This window comes from Colobus angolensis, unplaced genomic scaffold, assembly GCF_000951035.1.
Source record: "Colobus angolensis palliatus isolate OR3802 unplaced genomic scaffold, Cang.pa_1.0 Scaffold10, whole genome shotgun sequence".
In the NCBI taxonomy this organism is placed as follows: domain Eukaryota; kingdom Metazoa; phylum Chordata; class Mammalia; order Primates; family Cercopithecidae; genus Colobus; species Colobus angolensis.
In genome coordinates, this window is record NW_012110919.1 from 4940089 (window position 1) to 4963883 (window position 23795).

Genomic DNA, 23795 nt, shown 5'->3' on the forward strand with positions numbered 1-23795 from the left:
CAAGAAGGGGACAAAACAAACCCAAAAAACCCAAACTTTATTGAGGTATAATTGACATATAGTAAACTGCACAAGTTCTTAGTATGTAATTTGATGTTTCCACACACTTATACACCCATGAAACCATTGCCATAATCAGAATGATGAACCTATCTGTGACCCTTAAAAATTTTCTCCTGCCCCTCTGTGATTCCTTCTTCCCATCACCCCCATCTCCAGGCAAACACGGATCTGCTTTCTGTCATTGTGTGTTGGTTTCATTTCCTAGAATTTCACGTAAATGGAGTTCTACAGCATTCTCTTTTGTCTGGCTACTTGCACTCCACTTAATTATTTTTAGATTCGTCCATGTTGAAGTGTGTATTCATACTTTGTTCCTTATACTGTAGAACAGTGTTTCATTTTGCAGATATGCCATAGTTTGTTTATCCATTCACCTGTTGACAGACATTTGTGTTGTTGGCTATTACAAATAAAGCTGCTGGGAACATTCATTTACAAGTCTTTGCATGGACATGGGCTTTCTTTTCTCTTTGTTAAACACCTAGAAGTGAAATGGCTAGACTGTATGGTAGATGTATAATGTGTTAAGTGACTACCAAACCGTTTTCCAAAGTGTTTGTCCCATTTTATGATTCTATCAGCAGTGTATGAGAGTTCCATTTCTTCCATATCTGTGCCAACATTGTCTTCAGTCTTCTTAATTTTAACCAAATTTTTTATTGTGTTAAGAACACTTAACATGAGATCTACATGATACGGTATTGTTAGCTATAGGTACAATGTTCCAGATCCCTAGAAATTACTATACACACACACACACACACACACAGTAGATACAATGTTGCAGATCCCTAGAAATTACTCATCTTGCATAAATGAAAGCATACCTGTTGAAGAGCAACTCCTCATTTCCCCCTTCCCCCAGTAGTGGTTCCCCCCTGGCATCCACTCTTCTCTGTTTGACTATATTAGATACCTCAAATAAGTGGAATCATGTCCTATTTGTCCTTCTGTGACTGGCAACCATTCTAATTTGAGTAGAGTGGTATCGCGTTGTGATTTTAATTTACATTTCTCTAGAGAGTAATATTGAGCATCTTTTTATGTATTTATTTGCCATCCATGTATCTTCTTAACTGAAGTGTCTGTCCAAATCTTTGCCCATTTAAAAAACTGGGTTTTTTTTTTTTTTAAGCTTTGAGAATTATTTGTATGTATTTGTATACAAGTCCTTTACAAGATGTGATTTGCAAATATTTTCTTCCTAGTCACTGGTTTGTCTTTTAATTTTCTAAACAGTGTCTTTCAAATAGCAGAAGTTTTAAATTTTGATGACATCCAGTTTATCAATTTATTCTTTTGTGGATCATGCTTTTAGTATGGTGCCATTTTAAAGAACTCTTTGCCTAAGCTAAGGTTGCAAGTAATTCGTCTGTGTTTTCTTCTGGAAGTTCCATAGTTTTAGGTTTTCCATTTGGGTCTATGATCCATGTTGAGTTACTTTTTGTATATGATATGGGGTATGCCTTAAGTTCTTATGTATGTCTGCGTGTGTGTGTGCGCATGTGTACACGTGCGTATGGAGAGTCAGTTGTTTTAGCATTACGTGTTGAAGAAACTATCCTTTATCCACTGAACTGCCTTTGCACCTTTGTCAAAAGGTTTCCATATGGGTGTAAATATATTTCTGAACTTTCTCCTGTTTTATTGATCTATTTGTCTACCTTTTCACTAATAACCACTGTCAATTTCTGTACCTTTAGGGTATCTTAAAATCAGGTAGTATAATTATTCCAGCTTCATTCTTTTTCAAAATTATTTTGGCTCTTCTAAGGTCTTCACATTTCTTTATAAATTTCAGAATCAGCTTGTTAATTTCAATTTTAAAAAATATGTTTGGATTTTGATTGGAAGTCATTTTGATTGGGAGTGATTGGGCTTCCCAGGGAGATGTGTTCATGGGAGAAAACACATTTTTATGTCTGAACAACTGGCATTTTAAGACCCATACAGCATTTAAAAATTTTCCACAGCCTTGCTCCCAAGTTTATTGAAAACCCATCTGCGAAAAATAGTGTTATTTTATGCCAGAGGATACAAGGAAAAATAAAATGTTCTAATTCTGGTCCTTATTTCCTGTGATTTCACCCTTTTTTTTTTTTTTTTTCATCTCGTCCCAGAGAGAGAAGAGTAAAGACAGTTGTCTCAGGCAGTCTTTCACCCCTGGGAAAAGACCACAGACACATAGGAGGGTTTGTGCTGCCTTGAGTGAAAAGAGTCTGTTTTGTTATGCTCTCCTTCCCCCAGCTGGCTGGAGGCTCATCCACCAAGCCTTAAACTATTATGCTGTGCAGGATTTTCTACCATTATCTGGTACAGGAGGCGGAAATCAAACCCTGATAAGGCTTGTGAGTTCCTGGCTGGACCTGGGAGATCAGCTCAGCGACTGGGCTTTCTCATGTGTGCTAGGAGAGTGGATACTGGGGGTAACCAGCATGAGGATGACTCTGGTGAGCTGACAAGCAAAGCTACAAATCTGGAATTTTGTGAAACCTCTCAATTTTTAAATGCTGTTTCTGTAGTTTTTTGAACTGGAGAGGACAAATGAAACACATCTGCAGGCCAAATTCAGTCCATCGCTACCACTGTGCAGACTCTGATGGATGGGTGCTTTTATTGGCTTTTAGGGTCAGCTCTGTCATCAGCTCCCTGAAGTTGTTGTTGTTGTTGTTGTTGTTGTTATTGTTGTTTGAGATGGAGTCACGCTCTGTCATCCAGGCTGGAGTGCAGTGGCATGATCTCGGCTCACTGCAACCTCTGCCTCCCGAGTTCAAGCAATTCTCATGCCTCACGCTCCTGAGTAGCTGGGATTACAGGTGCCCGCCACCATGCCTGGCTGATTTTTTGTATTTTAGTAGAGAGCGGTTTTCACCATGTTGGCCAGGGTGGTCTTGAACTCCTGACATCAGGCAATCCACCTGCCTCAGCCTCCCAAAGTGCTGGGATTACAGGCATCAGCCACCGTGCCCGGCAGTTATTTCAACAGTTGCTTATGGAGCACTCCTGATGTGCCAGGAAGTGCTGAGTGCACAGGTGCACAGGAAATTGACCAGCGGTGGGGAGAGCCTGCCGCGGGTTTTAGGGGCTCCTGCTTCAAAGTGGGGCTCAGGCGTGGCAGACAGAGACATCCCAGTGCCACCACCTACTTTCACCTGAATCTGTCTGTTCCTCGAATCTTCACTGTCACTTATTTCAGGCCCTCCAGGAAGAGCATGGCTGATTTATGCTTGGAAGGCTCCCAGAAGGCTTCTTTGAAGAGATGACATGTGAGCTAATTATTGAACGTAGAGTAAGAATTAGCCAGCCGAATGTGCTCTAGAACAGTGTTGCTCAAATCTTGCTTCCTGTTAGCGGAACGTGAAATCAATTTAAAATAAAATAGGATAGAAGGTAGTAAAGGTAAGTATTTTTTTGTTTTGTTAAACTTTTTTTCAGTCTCTCTCATACACATGCACCTGCTTCTTTTAAAAGAAACTTTTAAAAGAAAATTTTGGTTAAACATATATAAAAACAGAATCTGGAAAAAAGTTTGATTTTGAGAATGTTAAGAAGATTAAAAGAATATTTATTAAGGATAAGCCTATGCTATTTCTGCAGTCCTTTCATAAATATGCCCCTTCACCTGCTTATTTGCAACACTAAGTAGGTACTGAATTCTTGCTAGGATAAGCATCTGCAAATCACTGTATGACTGACTGAGCTCCACAGTAATCGTGGGACTAAGCAAGTGACTTTAATTCTCTTGACTTTATTTCCTTCATTGATGAAATAAGTGAGTTGGTCTAGAAAAGGTCATGTTCAAGCCTAAGTTTCACAGAGGTGCTTTAGACAATCGCCAAACAATTTACAGAAATAGCTAAATAATAGCTGTATCATTAGCATCTAAAATGTAATTGGCAGTGCAGGCCTCAATTAATATTAGCTAAGGCAATATATCTGTCTTCAGGGTGCCATTGTATTTTATGTGAGATTGGGCATATTTGAATTCACTAATAAAATATTTCACTGAATTCTCACTTTAGGCAAAAAATTGGAAACATTGCCAGGCACATTGACCTGTGTCTGGAGTCCTAGCTAATCACGAGGCTGAGGCAGGAGGGTCACTCGAGTCCACGACTTCTGAGCTGTAGTGCACTATGCAGATGGTTGTCCGCGCTAAGTTCGGCATCAATGTGGTGACCTCCTGGGAGCAGGGTCCACCAGGTTGCCTAAGGAGGAGTGGACCACCCCAGGCCAGAAAGGGAGCAGGTCAAAACTCCTGTGCTGATCAGTAGTGGGATTGTACCTGTGAACAGCCACTGCACTCTGGCCTGGGCAACATAGCAAGACCATGTCTCTGAACAACAAAATTTTTTAGTAATTTAAAAAAAATTTGAAATACACAATTTCAAAGCCAAATGGGATTCCCAACTGTGGTTAGCTCTTCCTGCATGGCAGCGCCTCCTGTGCTTCGTCAGGTTAGTTTTGCATTATGTGCAGCTGCACAGTGAATACAGCTGCTACCCCAAAATGCAACTACTCCACAAGTGTTTTAAATTACTGTCTTAAAAGATACTTCTTGGGATCTGCTTCCTACCAGACACTGTGCTAGGGGATAGCTGTGAACAAGAAAGACACAGCTCTCATCTTCCTTTAACTCTTAGTTTACCTCGATATATGCCACACGCTTTCTTGCTGAGTTAATACATGCTTGCAGGTTAATGTCTTTGGGCGGACACTGTGTTCAGGCTTTGCCTGCATCTGTCTGTATCATGTGCAGTCAGACTGGTCACTGATTTGGAAGTGGTCTGTTTGATTAGTGTGGATTCTGTGAGACAATCATCTTCCTTGTTCCTGATTCCAAACTTGTGTGTTAATGGAACCAAGTTTGCTGTCAAGCTTTTGGTTGGTTTTGGGTTTTTTGCTAGGGTGATAGTGTGTTTGCAGTCAGTAAAAACATCTGAACCTTTCCTTCTGAACTGCAGTATAGCCAGGTTGAGAACATTCTATGCATTTATGATTGATTTTTTTAACTTTATGATATCACATTTATCCCATGACAAATTAAATCTTCTTAGGATCATTCCATCAGTCTAATGAAGTTATTTTGATTCTTGATATGTCAATCACCATATCACTATCCCTTACAGCTTTGGGCAGGCAGCAGATATAAAAGCCTTCCTTCTCTCTCTCTTCCTAGGATGCTGATAAGAGAACTGAAAGTTTCATTTATGAGATTATTGTTGTGTCATAGCTTTGAAGGATTTTGCTTGGTAAATTTGCATGACCTCCATACTTTTTTCATTTCTTTGGTCTTACTGCCAAGCCACTCAACACAGCTGAACTCCATCAAAGAAATATGCTTTTGATGCCTGAAGTCAGCTGCCTTCTTAGCATTACTGATAATCTTACCCTTCTTCTAGGCAGGTTTGACATTAATAAGGAAAACATAAGTCCATCAGAGTTGTTATTTTATAGTTTATAATATGCAATTGAAGCTTCTTAATCTTTCTCTATACTTTTTATTACTCAGTAAACAGCAGCAAAGATAATATCAAGGAACCATAGGACATCTTGTTTTCTTCAGTTTTAATATCTGTTTAAATATTTATATATTTGATACTGAAGATGAAACTAAAGTTATAAGTATTTTTAAACAATTTTGAAAATTTTGGAGAACAATCATCAGTAGGAAATAATTATGTGATTAAGAAGTTCATTTTCCCTATTTAGAAAAGGGGGAAGACTGAAAAATGCAAAATGTTGTGTTCACATATGTAATTTCCATATAAAAGAATCTTAAATGTCTTCTGCTAATAACCCGTGGAGAAGCAGTGTTGTCATTAATGTTGAACTTAAAATCGTTATCTGAGCGTTTTGGTAACCAGGCAAGGCAATTCGGAATTTTGTCTCTCAACATCTGTACTCTGCTTTTAACTTCAAAATGTAGTTTTGAAGTACATGTAATTTTTGCCATCTGCCACTGAATTTGTGATTTAGAAATATTAGAAGCAGGGCTCCATTATGACTTTCTTGGGCTGCAGCCTTTTTGCCTTCGTGGCAAAACTTCTCATGAATGAATGATATGTGCTCATTATAAGGAATCCAAGGGATGTAGAAACGTAAAAAGAAACAAATCATACATTCTGTCATTTAAAAATAAGCCTCATTAACATTAAGGAAACATTGTGTTAGATATCACCCTAAACGTATTTGCAGATGGGAAGATGAATGGAGAGAGAGATATGCTTTCATAAAAGTGTGATCATATGATACATGATAAGTTTTTATTTAAATTTATTTTTTTGAGATAGGGTCTCCCTGTGTCACTCAGGCTGGAGTATATTTATATATTTGATACTGAAGATGAAACTAAAGTTATAAGTATTTTTAAACAATTTTGAAAATTTTGGAGAACAATCATCAGTAGGAAATAATTATGTGATTAAGAAGTTATCACAGCCCACTGCAGCCTGCACCTCCCAGGCCCAAGCAATCCTCTCACCCTGGCCTCCCAAGTAGCTGAGACCATGCCTGTGGTTAATGCCCACCATGCCCAGCTGATTTTTTGTTTTTACTTTTATACAGATGGGGGGTCTCGCTATGTTGCCCAGGCTAGTCTTGAACTCCTGGACTCAAGCGATCCTCCCGCCTTGGCCTTCCAAAGTGTTGGGACTATAGGCATGAGCCACTGCCCAGCTATACACGCTAATTTTTAAATGTAAAAATCATTACACTTAATTTTACCTGATTTTAACTGGAGAAAAATAAATGAGAATTAAGGAATTACTGAACTTTGAACAAACATTATTTTCACAGTAAAAAATGTTATATATATATTTTAAGTAAAGAGATGATAAGAACTTGCTGATTTTCATTTTGTGTGTGTGTGTGTGTGTGTGTGTGTGTGTTTTCCAGTTATGTTTTGTGGTAGGCAGTGTTGCTGTTCACCCAGTTTTCTTCCTCTTCTGGGATACAGGAGAATCATATTTCCTCACTCTCTTCAAGGTTACTGTGTGACCTTATGACTTGCTTTAGCCACACAACATGAACAGAATTGACCATTATGGATGAATGCATTTAATTGCCAGGTCTCCAGTCTCACCCTTTCTTCTACCACCTTGGTGAGCCTGGATGCTCATGTTAACATGGTGGGAGCATAAGATCAGCACAGCACAGAGTGCAGAGCCAGCACGTGAAAGGCACAGCCCTGAGGACCTACATGGGCCTGCAGTGCAGAGAGTATGAGCACGAAATGAACTTTTGATCTGTTAGGTAACTGAGACTTGGCTTGTTTTTAACTGTAGATTACTTAGCTTATCCTGATGCTATCATTTTCATACTAGACAGTATGGACGTCCTTCCTGCCATGATAAATGAGGTCATTAAGAATTTTCACTCTTTTTCCTTCCCTTAAGATTTCAGTTAGTTACATTGCTGTTTTCACGTAGTCAAATAGATTTACATTCTATTCTATAATCTAGCTTTGATTTTGATTAATTATGTTATTTTCATGTAGTTAAGGTATATAATGTTATGTTCAGTTGTTTAAAATTTGTTTGTTTCTTTGTTTGATTGTTTGTTTTGAGACGGAGTTTCGCTTTTGTTGCCCAGGCTGGACTGCAGTGGCACGATCTCAACTCGCCATAACCTCCACCTCCCAGGCTCAAGCACTTCTTCTGCCTCAGCCTCCCAAGTAGCTGGGACTACAGGCATGTGCCACCACGCCCAGCTAATTTTGTATTTTCAGTAGAGACGGGGTTTCTCCATGTTGGTCAGGCTAGTCTCAAACTGCCGACCTCAGGTGATCCGCCCGCCTCGGCCTCCCAAAGTGCTGGGATTACAGGTGTGAGCCACCATGCCCAGCCTAAAATTAGTTTTATATTTAAATGAATTCAGTGCCCAGTACTAATCTTTTTCCTATGGCTTTCCTGGTACTGATATTGAGGAACAGATCAAGGGGTTTAGTGGAGACTGCCTGGCAGAGGGGGGGAGTATTTTATCATTTGCATTGTTTAGAATTGCTTGCACATGGTGATGTGAAAAACAGACTTTTAGTGCTTTTGTTACTTATTTAAATTTCTCTGTAAACACTGCATCCTTTATTGTCTGCATCTGAAGCAAACCATTTTCACTGACCCCCCCATTGGTATGCCACTGCTGATAGCTTTATTTTATTCATTGCACTGACTAGATTGTCAAGACTTCAAGGAGGGCTCATGAATGATGAATTTTTTAGTTTTTTCATGTTCAAGAATATCTGATGATTACCTTACCTTTATACTTCAATATCATCCCTAGGAGTATAATATTTATGCACTATACTTTATTCCCCTTAGAATTTTGGAGGAATTGTTTATCTTTTGCATTTAAAATACTTTTGAAAAAAATGACTGGCTTTCCCCTCATTGTAGGCAACTTGGCTTGTTCTGCTTGAAGAATTGCTTCTCGGAACTGGAAATTCAATTATTTAACCAGGGTACATGTTTCAGTTAATTGTTTCATATTCATTTTTTGTAAAAACGAAGTATGCTCTTTTGACTTAGAGCTCCGTTGCTTGCTCATTTTAGGGATACTTTCTTGTATTGGATCTTTAAATACTTTGGCCTGGGTTCTCTACTTCAGGGATACTCATTAATCTTTCTGATGGATTTTATTTTTTCTCCTCTATGTCTATCATTTTTCTCTTTAAGTTTTGCCTTTTATCTCTGATTACCTCAAGGCTTCCTAGGATATAAATAATTTTGAGTCGTCCTTGGTGTTTCTCACTTATTAGTTTATTCCTGGGAGACTGTAGATTTTTGGTTTTGGCCTATTTTCTTCCACATAATGCTCTCTTTTTAACTCATGTGTTACTCTGGTGTGTTACTCACTTGCCATGCTGTTTCATTCCATCCTGTGTATGTTTGGGTGACTGTGGCCTTTGGGCTCTGATCCACTGGGGTGATTTCTCCTTGGCACCCTTCTGACCCCTGTGTATTACCTCTTGAGGACCAGGTATCTCCTGTCCTGTTCACTTTTCTTCAGCCTATAGGCACATGTAAGCAAAAGAGCAGGTCAAGGAAGTGAGCTCACCAGGTTGTTTATGCGTGGGCCACCCTATAATGCCTGTGCTGTGCCGTCTCTCCTGAGAACATGCGGAATGTCTTCTCATTCTGCCAGGGACAGTTAGTCCTTGTTGTCCACATTTTTTATCTCCTGTCGCTTCATGTAGCAGTTACCATCTCCACTCTGCTGAAATCAGAGGAGAAAAACATGTAAGAAACCCACTTAATTTTTTCCTCTCTAGATTTGGGGATAGTAGAGCGAATCTCTTAGAGTTGAATTTGGGTGAATAATTGATACAGCTTCAGGAAGGTAGGAATTGGAAGGTGGTTCTGCCATCTTTTTTGATGGGCTTCTTTTTTAATTTTATTCCCTTTTCTTCATTTCCTTAGGTGTTGGGGGATGGAGACACTGGGCTCAGGCCTCACTCTGCCGTATTTACCCAGAAGCCATCTTGGGGCCTGCCTGTCTTTCTCTTTTCAAATGAAACATGGGTGTGGGAAAGGGGAGTTCCCACATTGTAGCCCAGTTTGGCATAAAAAGAGGTAATAGCCCATGTCTAACCTTGACAATATTTTACCATCATGGAGTTTCCCCTCTTTTTAATTTTCTATTCACCCTTAGATTATGCAATATAATTTCTCTGGTTTTAAATACAAAGTAAATTAAAAGTAGTAGCACTTGGTAACACTGTAGCTATAGAGAATAAAGCTAAGTGAGTATGTTGTAATTGTAATGAATCATTCCTTTTCATTCATTCGTTCATCCAACAGATATGTAGTGGGTGCCTGGAGTACCTCACTGAGCAGGATGGACGAAGCTCCCCTGCCTGCGAGACACGTTCCAGCAGGCCCGAGTGTGTAGGGTTGGGGGCAGGCAGCAACAACAAATAGAGCACATCTGTAAAATATGTCACACGTTACAAGTGATTTATGGACAAAGGGAATGAGAGTGGAATGGGAGTTGCAGTTTGGAATGCGGCAGTCAGGGCAGCTGCCCTGAGAAGTTACATTTGATGAAGGGGTCAGTGAAAGAGTGTCCCAGGGAAAGGGAACAGCTCGTGCGAGGCTCTCTGGTTCGCAGCTGGCTGGTGTGTTCAAGGAACAGGATGAATGACAAATTGATGGAGCTGTGTCTGGTCCATGTGAGAGAAACGAATGGCCCAGCAAACTGTAACACTCACTTTTAAAGTTTTTACTGTTTTGAAAAATTTACTTTACCAGATATTCATTTCATGGTTTTTTTGTTTGTTTGTTTTTGTTTTTTTGGAGGGAGTCTCGCTCTGTCGCACAGGCTGGAGTGCAGTGGCGCAATATTGTCACTGCCACCTCCGCCTCCCGGGATCAAGCGATTCTCCTGCCTCAACCTCCCAAGTAGCTGGGATTACAGACGTGCGTCACCATGCCCAGCTAATTTTTGTATTTTTAATAGAGACAGGGTTTCACCATGTTGGCCAGGTTGGCCTCAAACTCCCGACCTCAGGTGATCCACCCACTTTGGCCTCCCAAAGTGCTGGGACTACAGGCGTGAGCCACCACGTGGTTTCCATGTGTGATCTTTAAAAGGCAGAAACAAATAAGCAAAAATCATTACTAAAGGCCCACGAGGGTTGTTTCTAGCTTAGAAAATATGTAAAGAAAAGTGATACAACAATAAATGGTTTGATTTAATGAGAATTCAAAAATCATAAGATTTGTTGAAAATAATAAAATCGCTTCTAAAAAGGATAATATATTTTATTGAAATAAAAGCCTTAGAAGTCATTTGGTTTTGCCTTTTACAAAGAAGAAAGCAGTCTAAGAGAGCCTAAATGGCTTCTCCCAAGCTGTATGGCTAGGTGGTAGCAGATTGAAATTTATACTACCCAGGCTTGCTCATCCTTAGCCCAGAGTTGTGTCTACCGTACCTCCCACCTTTAATTCAGTGCGAGCTCAGTTATTGCTAACAGTTTCATTGTTGACCTTCCATGGACTTGATAGTCAAATCGAGTCTTCCGTTACAATAAGCGGGATTTATTTGTATTTTGCAACATAACCTTGTTCTTTGGAGTGGGTTTCACTTAATCATCCTGGAAATCGGTTTTAGAAAGACTAAACATGATTTCTCCATCTCTCTGTGAGGACCAAATTGTTCTCTGTGACTATCTATCAGAACAAGCAGAACAAGGGATTCTAATTAGTTTTCCTTTTGAGGTGTTTTTTGTTTTGTTTTGGTTTTCGTCTTCTCTTCTCTTTTCTTCTTCCCCTTCCCCTTCCCTTTGTAACCAGTCTCAGCCAGAGGGATTTTTCTGCAGAGCCATTGCACTCAGGCACCAGAGTTAATTCATGAGTCCTGGGAGGTGGCTGCTTAGGTTAGCTTTTCCAGCCTGGAACAGCCCCGCCCTACCCCTGACCTCCTCCACTCCACCCACTTTAGCTACAGAGAAACTGGATGTTGTCAGCCCCAGGGGTACCATGAGACAGCTGGGTTCAGAGTGACTCTTGACCTTCCCTCTCTCCCTCCCTCCCTCCCTCCCTCCTTCCTTCCTTCCCTTCCTCCCTCCTTCCTTCCCTTCCTCCCTCCTTCCCTCTCTCTCTTTTTTTCCTTTGCGCCCATCAATTTATGGCCTACTTCACTAATTGGTCTGTGAAAAGCTTCTTCCTTTTCCATTCATGTATTCATGCTTGTTCCCACTCCCATTTCCCTCCTTCTCGTAGATAAAGATAACTATTCTGTCTGACATGTATTCCTTTATTTGTGTGTGTTTTTGTAAGTGGTGCATTGGACATATGTTCTTTTTTGTTTTTTGAGACAGAGTCTTGCTCTTTCACCCAAGCTGAAGTTCAATCAGTGATGCAATCAGAGCTCACTGCAGCCTTGACCTCCCTGGCTCAGGTGATCTTCCCACCTCAGCCTCCCCTCCGAGCACCTGGGACTACAGGTGTGCACCACCACACCTGGCTCATTTTTTGTATTAATATATTTTTTTGTAAAGATGGAGTTTTGCCATGTTTCCCAGACTAGTCAAACTCCTGAGCTCAAATGATCCACCTGCCTTGACCTCCCAAAGTGTTGGTATTACAGGCAGGAGCCATGGGTGCCCAGCCTGTACATATATTCTTAATTTGCATTAGTATAGACCTGATTATTTTCCTTGCATTTTTTGCTCTGCACTGCATTTACTCCATCCCCTCTAACTCTGCCAGTATTCCCTATGTGCTGTTTTGTATTACTGTATCTCGTCCACCAGCAATGAGCTCTTAGATTGCTTCCAACTCCTTTTTTCCAACAGTATTACCTCATATAAATGACCTCATAGTGACCCCTCATGGATCTGTGTAAGAATTTTCCTGAGGTGGAGATACCTGTATCTCCCAAAAGAGGGTTTCTGGATTATAAGGTATATGTGTATTTGCTAGCACAAATAATGAAGCTTTACACAAACAACCTAATACGTGTCTCTTACAGGTCTTTTTTAGAACTTTTCTTGGGTACATCTAACACAACAAGATTGGAAATTACATTCAATTTTACCCACACTGCCAACTTGCTGGCCAGTATAACTGTCCGATCTTTATTTCCATCGGCAGTGAACAAGGTTCCTACATCACATCCCAGCCAAAGCTTGGTATTGTCTAGATTTCTATACATAATAAAGTGCTTTATCGTTGTTGTTTACATTTGTTTCTTAAATTTCTGCATTTGAGCATCTCTTTATATGCTCCCTTTTGTGTTTCCTCTAATTTGAATCACCTGTTCCTACCTTTGTTCTGTTTCCTGTGGAGGTTCTTACCTTTGCTGTTGATTTTCAGAAACACCTTACACAGTCTAGATAGTGTTTCCCTTATTGGTCTTAGACATTAGCCTCGGTCTTAGATGTCATCTTGGATCATGTCTCCTTCGTTGAGCAGAAATCTTTAATTTTGACATAAAAAATTTACTTTTGGGAGATTAATTTTAAAAACCACTTCTGACCACAGGCCATAAAGATACTCCTGCCTTATTTTCCATGAACTTTATAGTTTTACCTTTTACCTTTGGGACTTTATCTCCATGGGATCCACCCCTGTTCATGGTGTGATGCTCCAGGCCAGTTTTCTTTTCCTCTGTAATTAGCTAGTTCCCCTCAGTTTGGGGAAAGCCTCTTCTTTCCCCGTTATGGAATTTTAATTGTCACTATATGAATTGGCATCTTTGTATTATAATAATGGCATCCCACCTAGCACAACAGCAACTCTCCTTTTAGTCAGCTCTTGCTTTATGTCTTTTAATAAAGGCTTAAAATTTTCCCCATAAAGGTCTTATACAGTTTTCATTAATTTCATAGATCCTTTATCCTTCTCATTGCTTATTGTATTTTTATTGTGTTTTGTATTTGATTATTGTGAGTGTTGAAATGCTGCTTTGTAGTTTTTTGTTTTAAGTTGATCTTGTATCTGGTAATTTTGCTCAGTTCTCTTGTTCTAATAGATTATCTGCTAATCCTGATGTTTTTCTATGTATTAGGTCATATTTTCTGAAAATCATGTTAGTTTTATCTCTTCCCTTGAAATGCTTATTATTTATAACTAATTTAACTAATTTCTTTTTTTTTTTTTTTTTTTTTTCTCCTTTTGAGACAGAGTTTCACCCTTGTTGCCCAGGCTGGAGTGCAATGGCTCAATCTCGGCTCACGACAACCTCCGCCTCCTGGGTCCAAGCGATTCTCCTGCCTCAGCCTCCCGAGTAGCTGGGATTACAGGCATGCGCCACCACGCCTGGCTAATTTTGTATGTTTAGTAGGGATGGGGTTTCTCCATGTTGGTCAGGCTGGTCTCAAACTCCCGACCTCAGGTGATCCACCCACCTCGGCCTCCCAAAACTAATTTCTTTTCTTTCTTTATAGCACTGGTCAGGACATCCAATACTGTATTCCACAGTAATGGTGAGCATCCTTGTCTTTTTAAAGAGAATACATTTAATGTTTCTCCACCAAATCAAATGCTTTTACAATCTTTACCAAATTAAGAAAGTTTCCCATATTTTGAATTTTTAAATAAATGTATTTTTTCAAATTATAGTTATGTGTCAAACTTTATCAAATTTTTTTTCTGCATCTATTAAGATAATAATGAGTTTTCTCTTTGGTGGATTGATATATTGAGTTAAGTGGTAGATTTTATGATGTTGAAATGTATTGCAAACCTAGGATAAATTCTACTTGTTCATGATATGTTACTTTAAATTTTTTGATTCAATTACTTAATATTTTATTTATAATTTTTGCTTCTAAAATCGTAACTGAAACAAGCCTATAATTTTTCTCTTCTTGTATTCTTATCCTGTTTGGAATAAAAACTGTAGTATCCTCATAAAATCAGACAGATAGCTTTTGTCCTTTTTTGATTTTCTGGAACAACTTACGTATGATAGGAAATTAAGTGTTCCATGAGCTTTTTCTTTTTCCGCTTTGACTTGTCCAAGGTCCACAGGATCCATGAACATTTGATGGAACTTACCTATAAAGCCGTCTGGGCCTAGGGCTCTTTGTCAAGGGAGGGCTTTGTTTGCTATTTCAGTGTATTTCATACTTCGGTCTGTTCAAGTTTCCGTGTTTTTCCTGCACCAATATCCAACACTTGTGAGTGTTTAGAGTTCATTGTTGAGCAAACTTTCATTCCTCCTACCCCGTGCAAAGATTTAATTCCCTTTCCTGTTGGTGTTGAGTTTGGCCACATATCTTGCTTTGATCAATGGAGCATTAGTGGACTTGACATGAGCAGAGGCCTCAGATGTCCTCACAGAAGCATTTAGCCTTATCTTCTAAAAAGCAGCTGCACTGGAACAGGACAGTCTCTTAGCTCAGCTTTTTTTCTAGTCCTGCACACCTGTAGCAGATGACACTTCCATCAGTAACAGTGGCTCACTGCAGCCATGAGCTGGGGTGACTGGTATATTACCAGACCCTCCAAAGGAATGTATATAGTTTTTAGAAGTGCTACCCCATGACCAACCCAGTCACCATCATAAAAAATAAAAAAGCTCATATCTTCTTACAACATCTCCTGTCATATCACAAAATAACTGAAGTTGAAAAAGGAATTTCATAGTTAAAAAACCTTTCCAGCAGCTGTTTGTGTGTCTGCTTCACCTCTTCTTTAGTCCTTGGTCTTCAGCTTCTGAACTGTGCTTTTGAACCCTGGAGAGTTCCTATTTTCAGATTACCTGTAAGGTGATCACATCATTGAATGCAAGGTGAAAACAGGAGGTTGACCAGACAGGACCCTGGGCCTGTGGACTGTCCTTCACTCACAGAACCCACATCCAACCAGTTATTCCAGTGAAAGCAATAAGGAATAGGTAGGAAGGACTGCTGCACAGAAATTCGTTAGAAGACATGGCTTTTGTTCTGGAACAGATGAAGTCAAACACACAGCTGGTGGAGATAGTGAGTCAGAAACTTGACTTGGAGGGCTCTTTTGCTATAAGATGATCATCAGCTCCTGGAAAGGTGTATGTTGAGTTCCCTTTTGTGCTTGGCAAAGAGCTAAAGACTAGGGGAAGGAGGTCACAGAAGTAGAAGACCTGGTCTCTGCCCATAAGAAGCTTTGGAGTCAGCAATGTCATATACAGAACCTGGAAAAATTATGTGAGAAACTTTCACAAAATGTAATAGGGATTAGAGAGGAGATTTTTAGTTTTGAGGCCAGAACAGTGATTGATAGGCATGGGTGAGGAAGGAGGAGATAGCTGGAGAAGGAGGGAGAATGCTGTGTCGTTTTCATTCACATAGTGACCACAGAAATGAGGGATGGAGGGGTGAGAGAATAAGTTAAGTCGGGGTGGGGATGGGGGTGGAGAGCAGGGCAAGGGGTTTCCATTTTCCTTTAAGTGGATCTTGGCTTCATTGCAGTAAATGGGGTTGTCAGTGTATAATGCTCCTTTTGAAACAGACGAGTTTCACTGAGAATTGGATTAAAAGATTGCATGAAAAATTTAGGATCTGTATAAGGTAGAACATTTATACAGCCCTATATGAGGGCTGTCTAAAAGGAGTTAAATTCCCATTTAGGACTTTTTAAACCAGTATATACCACAATGTCTGGTGATTTTAACCAGAGGTAGTACTGCCTCACCCCAGGGTATGTGAACATGTGTGTTTGTGGTAGTATAGGGGTATCACTAGCAATTAGAAGGTGGATGCCAGGGATGCTGATGACCCCATCATGTACTGGAGAAGCCCTGTACAGTACATTGTCTGCCTAGAATGCTAAGGGCATACTTGTGGAGAAATAATGCACTTTCCAAGCTTCAGTAATTTGGGTCCCCTTGTTTCATTTTTGCGATATCTAGGTACCATTTCTACCACTAATTTAATGCTTTTCTTTTTTTCTTTTTTGTCTTTGTATTCTTTTTTTTTTTTTTTTTTTTTTTTTTTTTTTTTGACACGGTCTCGCTCTGTTGCCCAGGTTGGAGTGCAGTGGCGCGATCTCACTCACTGCAACCTCCGCCTCCCAGGTTCAAGCAATTCTCCTGCCTCAGCTTCCCAAGTAGCTGGGAATACAGGTGCCTGCCACCATGCCCAGCTAATTTTTGTATTTTTAGCAGAGATGAAGTTTCCGCGTGTATGCCAGGCCGGTCTCGAACTCCTGAGGTCAAGTTATCTGCCAGCCTCAGCCTCCCAAAGTACTGGGATTACAGGCATGAGCCACCATGCCCAGCCTAATTTAATGCTTTTCTTTAAATTTATTTTTATTTTATTTATTTATTTGAGAGGGAGTTTATTTATTTATTTGAGAGGGAGTCTCACTGTCTTGCCCAGGCTGGAGTGCAATGGTGCGATCTCAGCTCACTGCAACTTCTGTCTCCCAAGTTCAAGCAGTCCTCCTGCCACAGCCTCCCGAGTAGCTGGACTTACAGGCGTCTACCACCACACCTGGCTAATTTTTTTGTATGTTAGTAGAAATGGGGTTTCACCATGTTGGCCAGGCTGGTCTCGAACTCCTGACCTCAAATAATCCACCCGCCTCGGCTTCCCAAAGTGCTGCGATTACAGGCATGAGCCACCGCGCCCGGCCCTTTAAATTTATTTTTAACTGACTTTTAAGTTTTTAGTTGTCATTCTGTATCTGCTTTTTAATTTACTTATTGTGATCCTTGCTTTTTCATTTCATGAGTTTGAAATGCTATTGATATTTTTTTAATCATATTAAAATAGATGACTATTGCAATACAGAATGTTCATCTTACACTCCGCTAGAGGCATGCATGCTAGCTTTGAGAAATAGTAGCCAGATGGTCACAGTGGATTCATTTATGGCTTGACCTGAATTTATGTAGTATATCCTTGAGAGTTGACACCAAAGCCTTGGGACTCTCATTTTTAAGTACCCTTGTGTTCAGCAGAATTCACGAACTGAACGGGTCTCGTAAGGATACTTTCCCTGATAGAGGTCAGACAGCACAAACAGCTGTGATTGCCTCTGTGTGTGTGCAAAGATGTCCATTTGGAATGGCTTGATCTGCTTGGTGGGGTGGTGCTTATGTGCCAATTATCTTTGCTCCAGCCTGTGTCCACAGACTGCTGGCCATCTCCCAGTTATGTGGCCCTATTTACAAGGGCTAAGTGACCCTGAAAGTGTGGAAGAATCAGAGCAAACTGTGTCCTTACTTCCAAAGAATTGGCTGGAAGCATATGTTGCATTCTTGTTGGCCAAGAGTGAGAGAGAAGGATGACAGAGTATAGCAGAAACACAGACTCCCTTCCCAACACCCAAGCAACAGAACCAAAATGCAGTTAGAAACAAAATCAAACCCAGCCCCATATGCACCCTTAGCCCACAAACAAACAAAAAACAATTACAGCTTTATTTCAGCCACTTTGAAAAGTGGCAGGCAAGGAAGGGAGCACCTCACTGTGGCCCCTCAGAAGCAGTGCTGGAAAAGGAAGGTGAGAGGACCAATTCCTGAGGCTTCCTCCTAATATAGATCAATATGGGAAGCAGCTGGTTGAGATGGTGAGTGGATAGACTTGATAAATGTAAAAAAAAAAAAACCCTTGGCAGAGTCAGAGTCAGGAAGGCACCCAGGGGAGGCCATCTCCTAGTCTCTGTGTTGAGTTACAGGAAAGAGACCATAGGTGTGAGTCTGCCCTGGTTAGACAGAGTAGGCCCTGGTCTAAGACATTTAACTCCCCTCCAAAAGAGGGCAGAGTATAGAGCCTCCAAAGACAGGCCTCATGACTCCTACCTCTCCTCCATGGCAGAAATGTTTGGAAAGCAGCAGCCAACCTAAAATTGTAGCTCAGAGGTAGAATGACAACTGGTTCCCTATGAAGTGAGGAGCGCGTCAAAAGATACATCAGCTTGCTCTAGGAGAGCAAAGAGCAGTTCTGGACAGAGATGCTCACATTGTCAGTATGAACAAGATGGCAGTGAGTGTCATGACTACTCTGTGAAATGCTGCAGCAGAGGAATGCAAGAGAGGAGCACAGTTTGTTGACTGGGCACGGTGGTTCACACCTGTAATCCCAAAACTTTGGGAGGCTGGGGCACGAGGATCACTTGAGGCCAGGAGTTTGAGACCAGCCTGGGCAATATAGTGAGACCCTGTCTCTATTAAATATATATGTTTTTTTAAATAAAAGAAAAGAAAGGAACACAGTTTGCCAAAATAAACATACGACCAATCTGGTCTTTATAGACCAGAAAACCCAGTCCTAGAAAACTCAACCTCACAAGTATTTTATGCTATAGAAAGGCTCAGCATCGATTCAGTAGAAACAAAACTCAAGATGTAGCTATGATAAAACAACAATGGGATTCTTTTTAATTTTTATTTTTAACTGTGGTAAAAGGTACATAACATAAAATTTGCCATTGTAACCATTTTTAAATGTACAGTTCAGTCATGTTAAGTACCTTCACATTGTTTTATAACCAATCTCCAAAAGTCTTCATCTTTCAGAACTGAAACTCTGCACCCATGAAACAATAATTCCCCATTTCTCCCTCTCCCAGCCCCTGGCAACCAGCATTGTACTTTCTGTGTCTGAATTTGACAACTCCAAGTACCTCATATGAATAGAATCAGAAAGTACTTGTCCTTTTGTGACTGGCTGATTTTACTTAGCTTAATGTCTTCAAGATTCATCCACGTTGGAGCATGTGTCAGAATTTTCATCCTTTTTAAGGCTGAATAATATTCTGTTGTATGTCTATACCATATTTTGCGTATCCATTCATCCAGTGGTGGATACTTAGTTTGCTTCCACCTTTTGGCTATTGTGAATAATGCTGCTATGAACGTAGGTGTAAGAATTTATCTTTGAGTCCCTGCATTCAATTCTTTTGAGTATATACCCAGCAGTGGGATTGCTGGATCATACATTAATTCTATTTTTAAATTTTTGAGGAACTGCCATACTATTTTCCACAGCAGCTGCACCATTTTCCATTCCCACCAATAGTGCACAAAGGTTCCAATTTCTCCACACCCTTGCCAACATTTGGGACTTCCTGGTTTGTTGTTGTTGTTGTTGTTTTGATAGTAGCTCTCCTAATGAGTGTGAAGTGGAATGGAATTTTTAAAAGAGCCAAGAAAAGAAATTAAGAACAAAAACACAATACAACGTTAAAACCAGAACACACACACACACACACGATAGACATAGCTGAAAATCAAAGAGTGAGATAATCCCAAGGAGGGGATTAAAGCAATAGGAATAATATGACAGCCATGGAGGAGAGGCACAGCCGTCCAGCATATGAAGCAAGAAAAGAATGCAACCATGTGACCCAGGAAGATTTTCCCAAAAGGAAGACACAACTGAATCTTTGGTTGGAACGTTATGCCACACACCTGGCAGTGCAGATATAGAATGGATAACATATACCCTGGTCTAAAGTTTTGGTATTTAGACCTCAGACAGGAAAAGCAAGTTACACAAAATACTGGATGACTAAATTGGTATCAGAATTCTCCACATTTTTCAGCAACCCCTACCAGAAAGTATGAACAAGGCCTACAAACTTTTAAGGGAAATAAAATTATTTAAATAATATAATATAAAATTATGAATATAATTTTATATTATACTGTTAAAAAGAGTATAAAAAGATAAAAATAATATAAAATTGTTCTCTAAATATTGTTATTATTCCAGCGAAGGCAATAAGCAGGCCACCTTGACCTGAAGGAAGTCAGGGACTATTGCAATCATGAGCATTTCTTGAAAAAAACAAAAAACAAAAAAAAACCACCCTGTGATGAAATTGACCCAAATGACTCAAATCAGAAGAACAGACCCAGGAGTAGCAAAGCCACAGATGAAAAACAGTAACAACAGCAGCAACAACAAAACACTGCTGAGCATTCAAACCATTATAATTCCACCTTAGGACTAAACAATGGGACAAGGGGCATGGATGATTGTTAAAGAAATGTATAACTGTTAGGCATCTGACAAAATACAAATTATAGAAGCAAAAAAAAAAAAAATCAAGTGTGAGGAAATGGAGAGGAAATGTAAAGTAATTATAGAGTATTACTATAAAAACATGCAGTTAACCCTTGAGTTTTCATAACTTTTTTCTGTGCATTAAATTGTGTGTATGTGTGTGTTTTCAAGTATGTAACTTACAACTGCCAGTCAGAATATCATTTTCTTTCACTTCTGTTTTTTCTTCTGTTATATCCAAACAAAATTAAATAGCTCTTACTAGAAAGAAAAGTTCATATATTATCATTTTAAATGAACCCATTACCCTCTATCTAGCCTTCTGCCAGTGTATGTGCGTAAAGAGATATCCAGAATGATGGTCACCAACTGTAAACACAATGGCGGGATATTGAATGATTTCTTTTCTTCTTTGTGCTGTTTTCTGTTGCTTTAGTTTTTTTAAATGAGCCTATGTTTTTATACAAACCGTAAAATCATTGCTGTTAATCTCAACTATTGATCAGTAGTGTCATCAGTATTCTAATTGCTTCTTAGTCCTTGTTTTTTAAATTGTAGTGTTGACAAACACCAGAAAGAGCCCTTGACAATATTTTTGCAACTCATCTCTAAGGTGTTGGCCACTGCCCAGAGGCCAAAGGCACGGGCTGTGGAAAACATCAGCTCTTGTAATAAGGTGCCTTTGCCTTCTTATTGAATCATAAATCAAAACACAGTAGTGGACTGGTGAGCATGAAGTAGACTGACCTGAATCCCTGTGATGCTGATGGACGGGAGTATAGTGTACTCTGCTGTCAAATGTCTGAACCTAGTGAATGACTTTGGATATTTGGAGTCCCTCTCAATCTCTGCACTTGGCTGCTGTGAGTGCCTTTGATTTCCTCCATTGGGATTCTCCTCGCCTTTGCACATGCAATTCTCTCTTCTCAAGATGCACCACGCCCTCTTCCTCCATCATCACCCAGCTCCTCCTCCTAGTGTTCAGGGCTTAGCTTTAGCCTCCTTCCCCTGGAAGGCCTTCCCCAATGAACTTAGGAGCTCCTTCTATATAACCAAAGGCACTGCTCACTGGTTTTGCTGGGCACATTTATAACCATTTACTCGGTGTCATGCTTCTTAGCAGACTGGCCTCAGGCAAATAGGAATCTAGTTCAGGAAGTGGAAGGTCAGATTTTCCTCCTTGCTCCGTCTCAGCACATATTTCCTGTTCTTCTTCTGGGCTCTGCCAGGACAGTAACTCCACTCTTGAGGCCTCTGCTATGAACAAACCCTGCTCTCTTCCCTTCCTGCTACCCCATGGCCTCTTAGGTTTATTTTGTTCTCGGCAGCCCTCTTGGGTCCTGCTTCTGTTAGCAGCTACACCTTCTCTTGGTAATATTTCAAGTTCAACCTCACTGGGGAGGGTAGCTGTTTGGTTTAGCCTTTGTCCTCTAGCACCTACCTTTCCTGCAGGGAGGGGCATTCCCAGCCTTGGAAGAGGCCCCACCACTAAGGCCACAGACAGTGCCAGAAGGAGCTGCGGTCTGTGCAGCCATTCTTGAATTCCCCCAGATGCCTTGCCTGGCCTTGAGTAAAAGGGATATAAGTGAAAAAAGCATGTTACAAAGCAGCATGTACAAGGTAACCCTACATATGTGTTTTATATATCAAAGGAAATAGACCAATTATTATCAATGAGTTTTTCTGGTGGGATTTCTAGTTTTTATTTTCTTGCTTACAAAGTTTCTGTAATAGGCCGGGTGCTATGGCTCTCACCTATAATCCTAGCACTTTGGGAGGCCAAGGCAGGTGGATCACCTGAGATCAGGAGTTCAAGACCAGCCTGGCCAACATGGTGAAACCCCATCTCTGCTAAAAATACAAAAATTAGCTGGGCGTGGTGGCAGGTGCCTGTAATCCCAGCTACTCATGAGGCTAAAACAGGAGAATCACTTGAACTCAGGAGGTGGAGTTTGTAGTGAGCAAATATCATGCCATTGTTCTCCAGCCTGGGTGACAGAGTGAAACTCCATCTCAAACAAACAAACAAAAAGTTTCTGTAAAAAATGTTTTCGTAGGTACTAAACGGTATTGAAGCCCTGAATCATGGCACTGTACAGAGCAGCCCCCAGGAAGAGGAGAGCCAATTGGCTCTGCCATTTGGAAGCATTGCCTTCTTCTCCCCACGATTCTCATTTCTGCCCCCAAATGATGTGTTTGTTGCCTTGCTCATTTCACCCGGGTGTCTTTTTCCTCCTCAGGTGACAGATTGACTGGAATCCCCTCGCACATCCTCAACAGCTCCCCATCAGACCGGCAGATTAACCGGCTGGCCCAGAGGCTGGGCCCTGAGTGGGAGCCCGTGGTGCTGTCTCTGGGACTGTCCCAGACAGATATCTACCGCTGTAAGGCCAACCACCCCCACAACGTGCAGTCGCAGGTGGTGGAGGCCTTCGTCCGTTGGCGGCAGCGCTTTGGGAAGCAGGCCACCTTCCAGAGCCTGCACAACGGGCTGCAGGCCGTGGAGGTGGACCCCTCGCTGCTTCTGCACATGTTGGAGTGATGGTGCCTCCACCAACCGCTGGGGAGTGAGTCCCTGAGTCATGTGGCTGAATCCTGACTTTACTCAGAGCAGGTGGTGTTTTGTGTAGGTTTGTTTTTTATTTTTAATGATCCTCAGATGGAAGGAGAAAACAGGGTTTCCACTAGACGTTATTTGAAAGGCCAGATTACTCAGCAGATCTCTCACGGTGGCTCAACAATTCTTTGTTTTTAATTGCTTGAAGATTGCATTGTTGTAATTGTTCAGTTTTTAAATGTGTAATGGCATTTTAATAGACTATTAAATCACAGTGGTTCAAAAAATATATATATATCATGTCATCACATTACAAGCAGGTGTCTCATATGTAAAACATTTACCTGAATGTTGTCTGAGGACTGAACTGTGGACTTTACTATTCATAATGATAAAATAATCAAATGTGAATTACTACATATAATGTGCCTCATTCATGAGAAAGTAGTGCGTTGGGTTTTTTTTTTGTTTTTTTTTTTTTCTTTCTCATTCCTGTATTGCATAGATTAAGGGTGTAAAATTACAGTAAGTCTTTTTTTTTTTTCTTTTTGGAACAGAATTCATAGTAACAGTGAAATGGTTACTTTCCCAAGTCAGGATAAATAGCTCAGGCAGGATGTCTGTATTAAATGTCGTAAGACACAAAAACTCCCTGCAAAGACCAGTTCAAGTACCAGCAAGCATACCTGAGCCCTTCCTCTTTAAAAGATTGCTCAAGAAAATCCTGTGCTGTTT

General features: G+C 40.5%; 1 protein-coding gene across 2 annotated transcripts in view; it reads left to right on the top strand.

Annotated features, from left to right (window-relative positions):
* CRADD (CASP2 and RIPK1 domain containing adaptor with death domain) overlaps positions 1–23504 on the top strand; it is a 181232-nt gene extending 157728 nt beyond the window's left edge. For both annotated transcript variants that reach the window (XM_011933937.1, XM_011933931.1), the window contains exon 3: positions 22744–23504. In XM_011933937.1, coding sequence (XP_011789327.1) covers positions 22744–23045 — 302 coding nt within the window. In that variant the 3' untranslated portion in view covers positions 23046–23504. The remainder of the gene's footprint in view (positions 1–22743) is intronic.
* Positions 23505–23795: the final 291 nt, after the last annotated feature.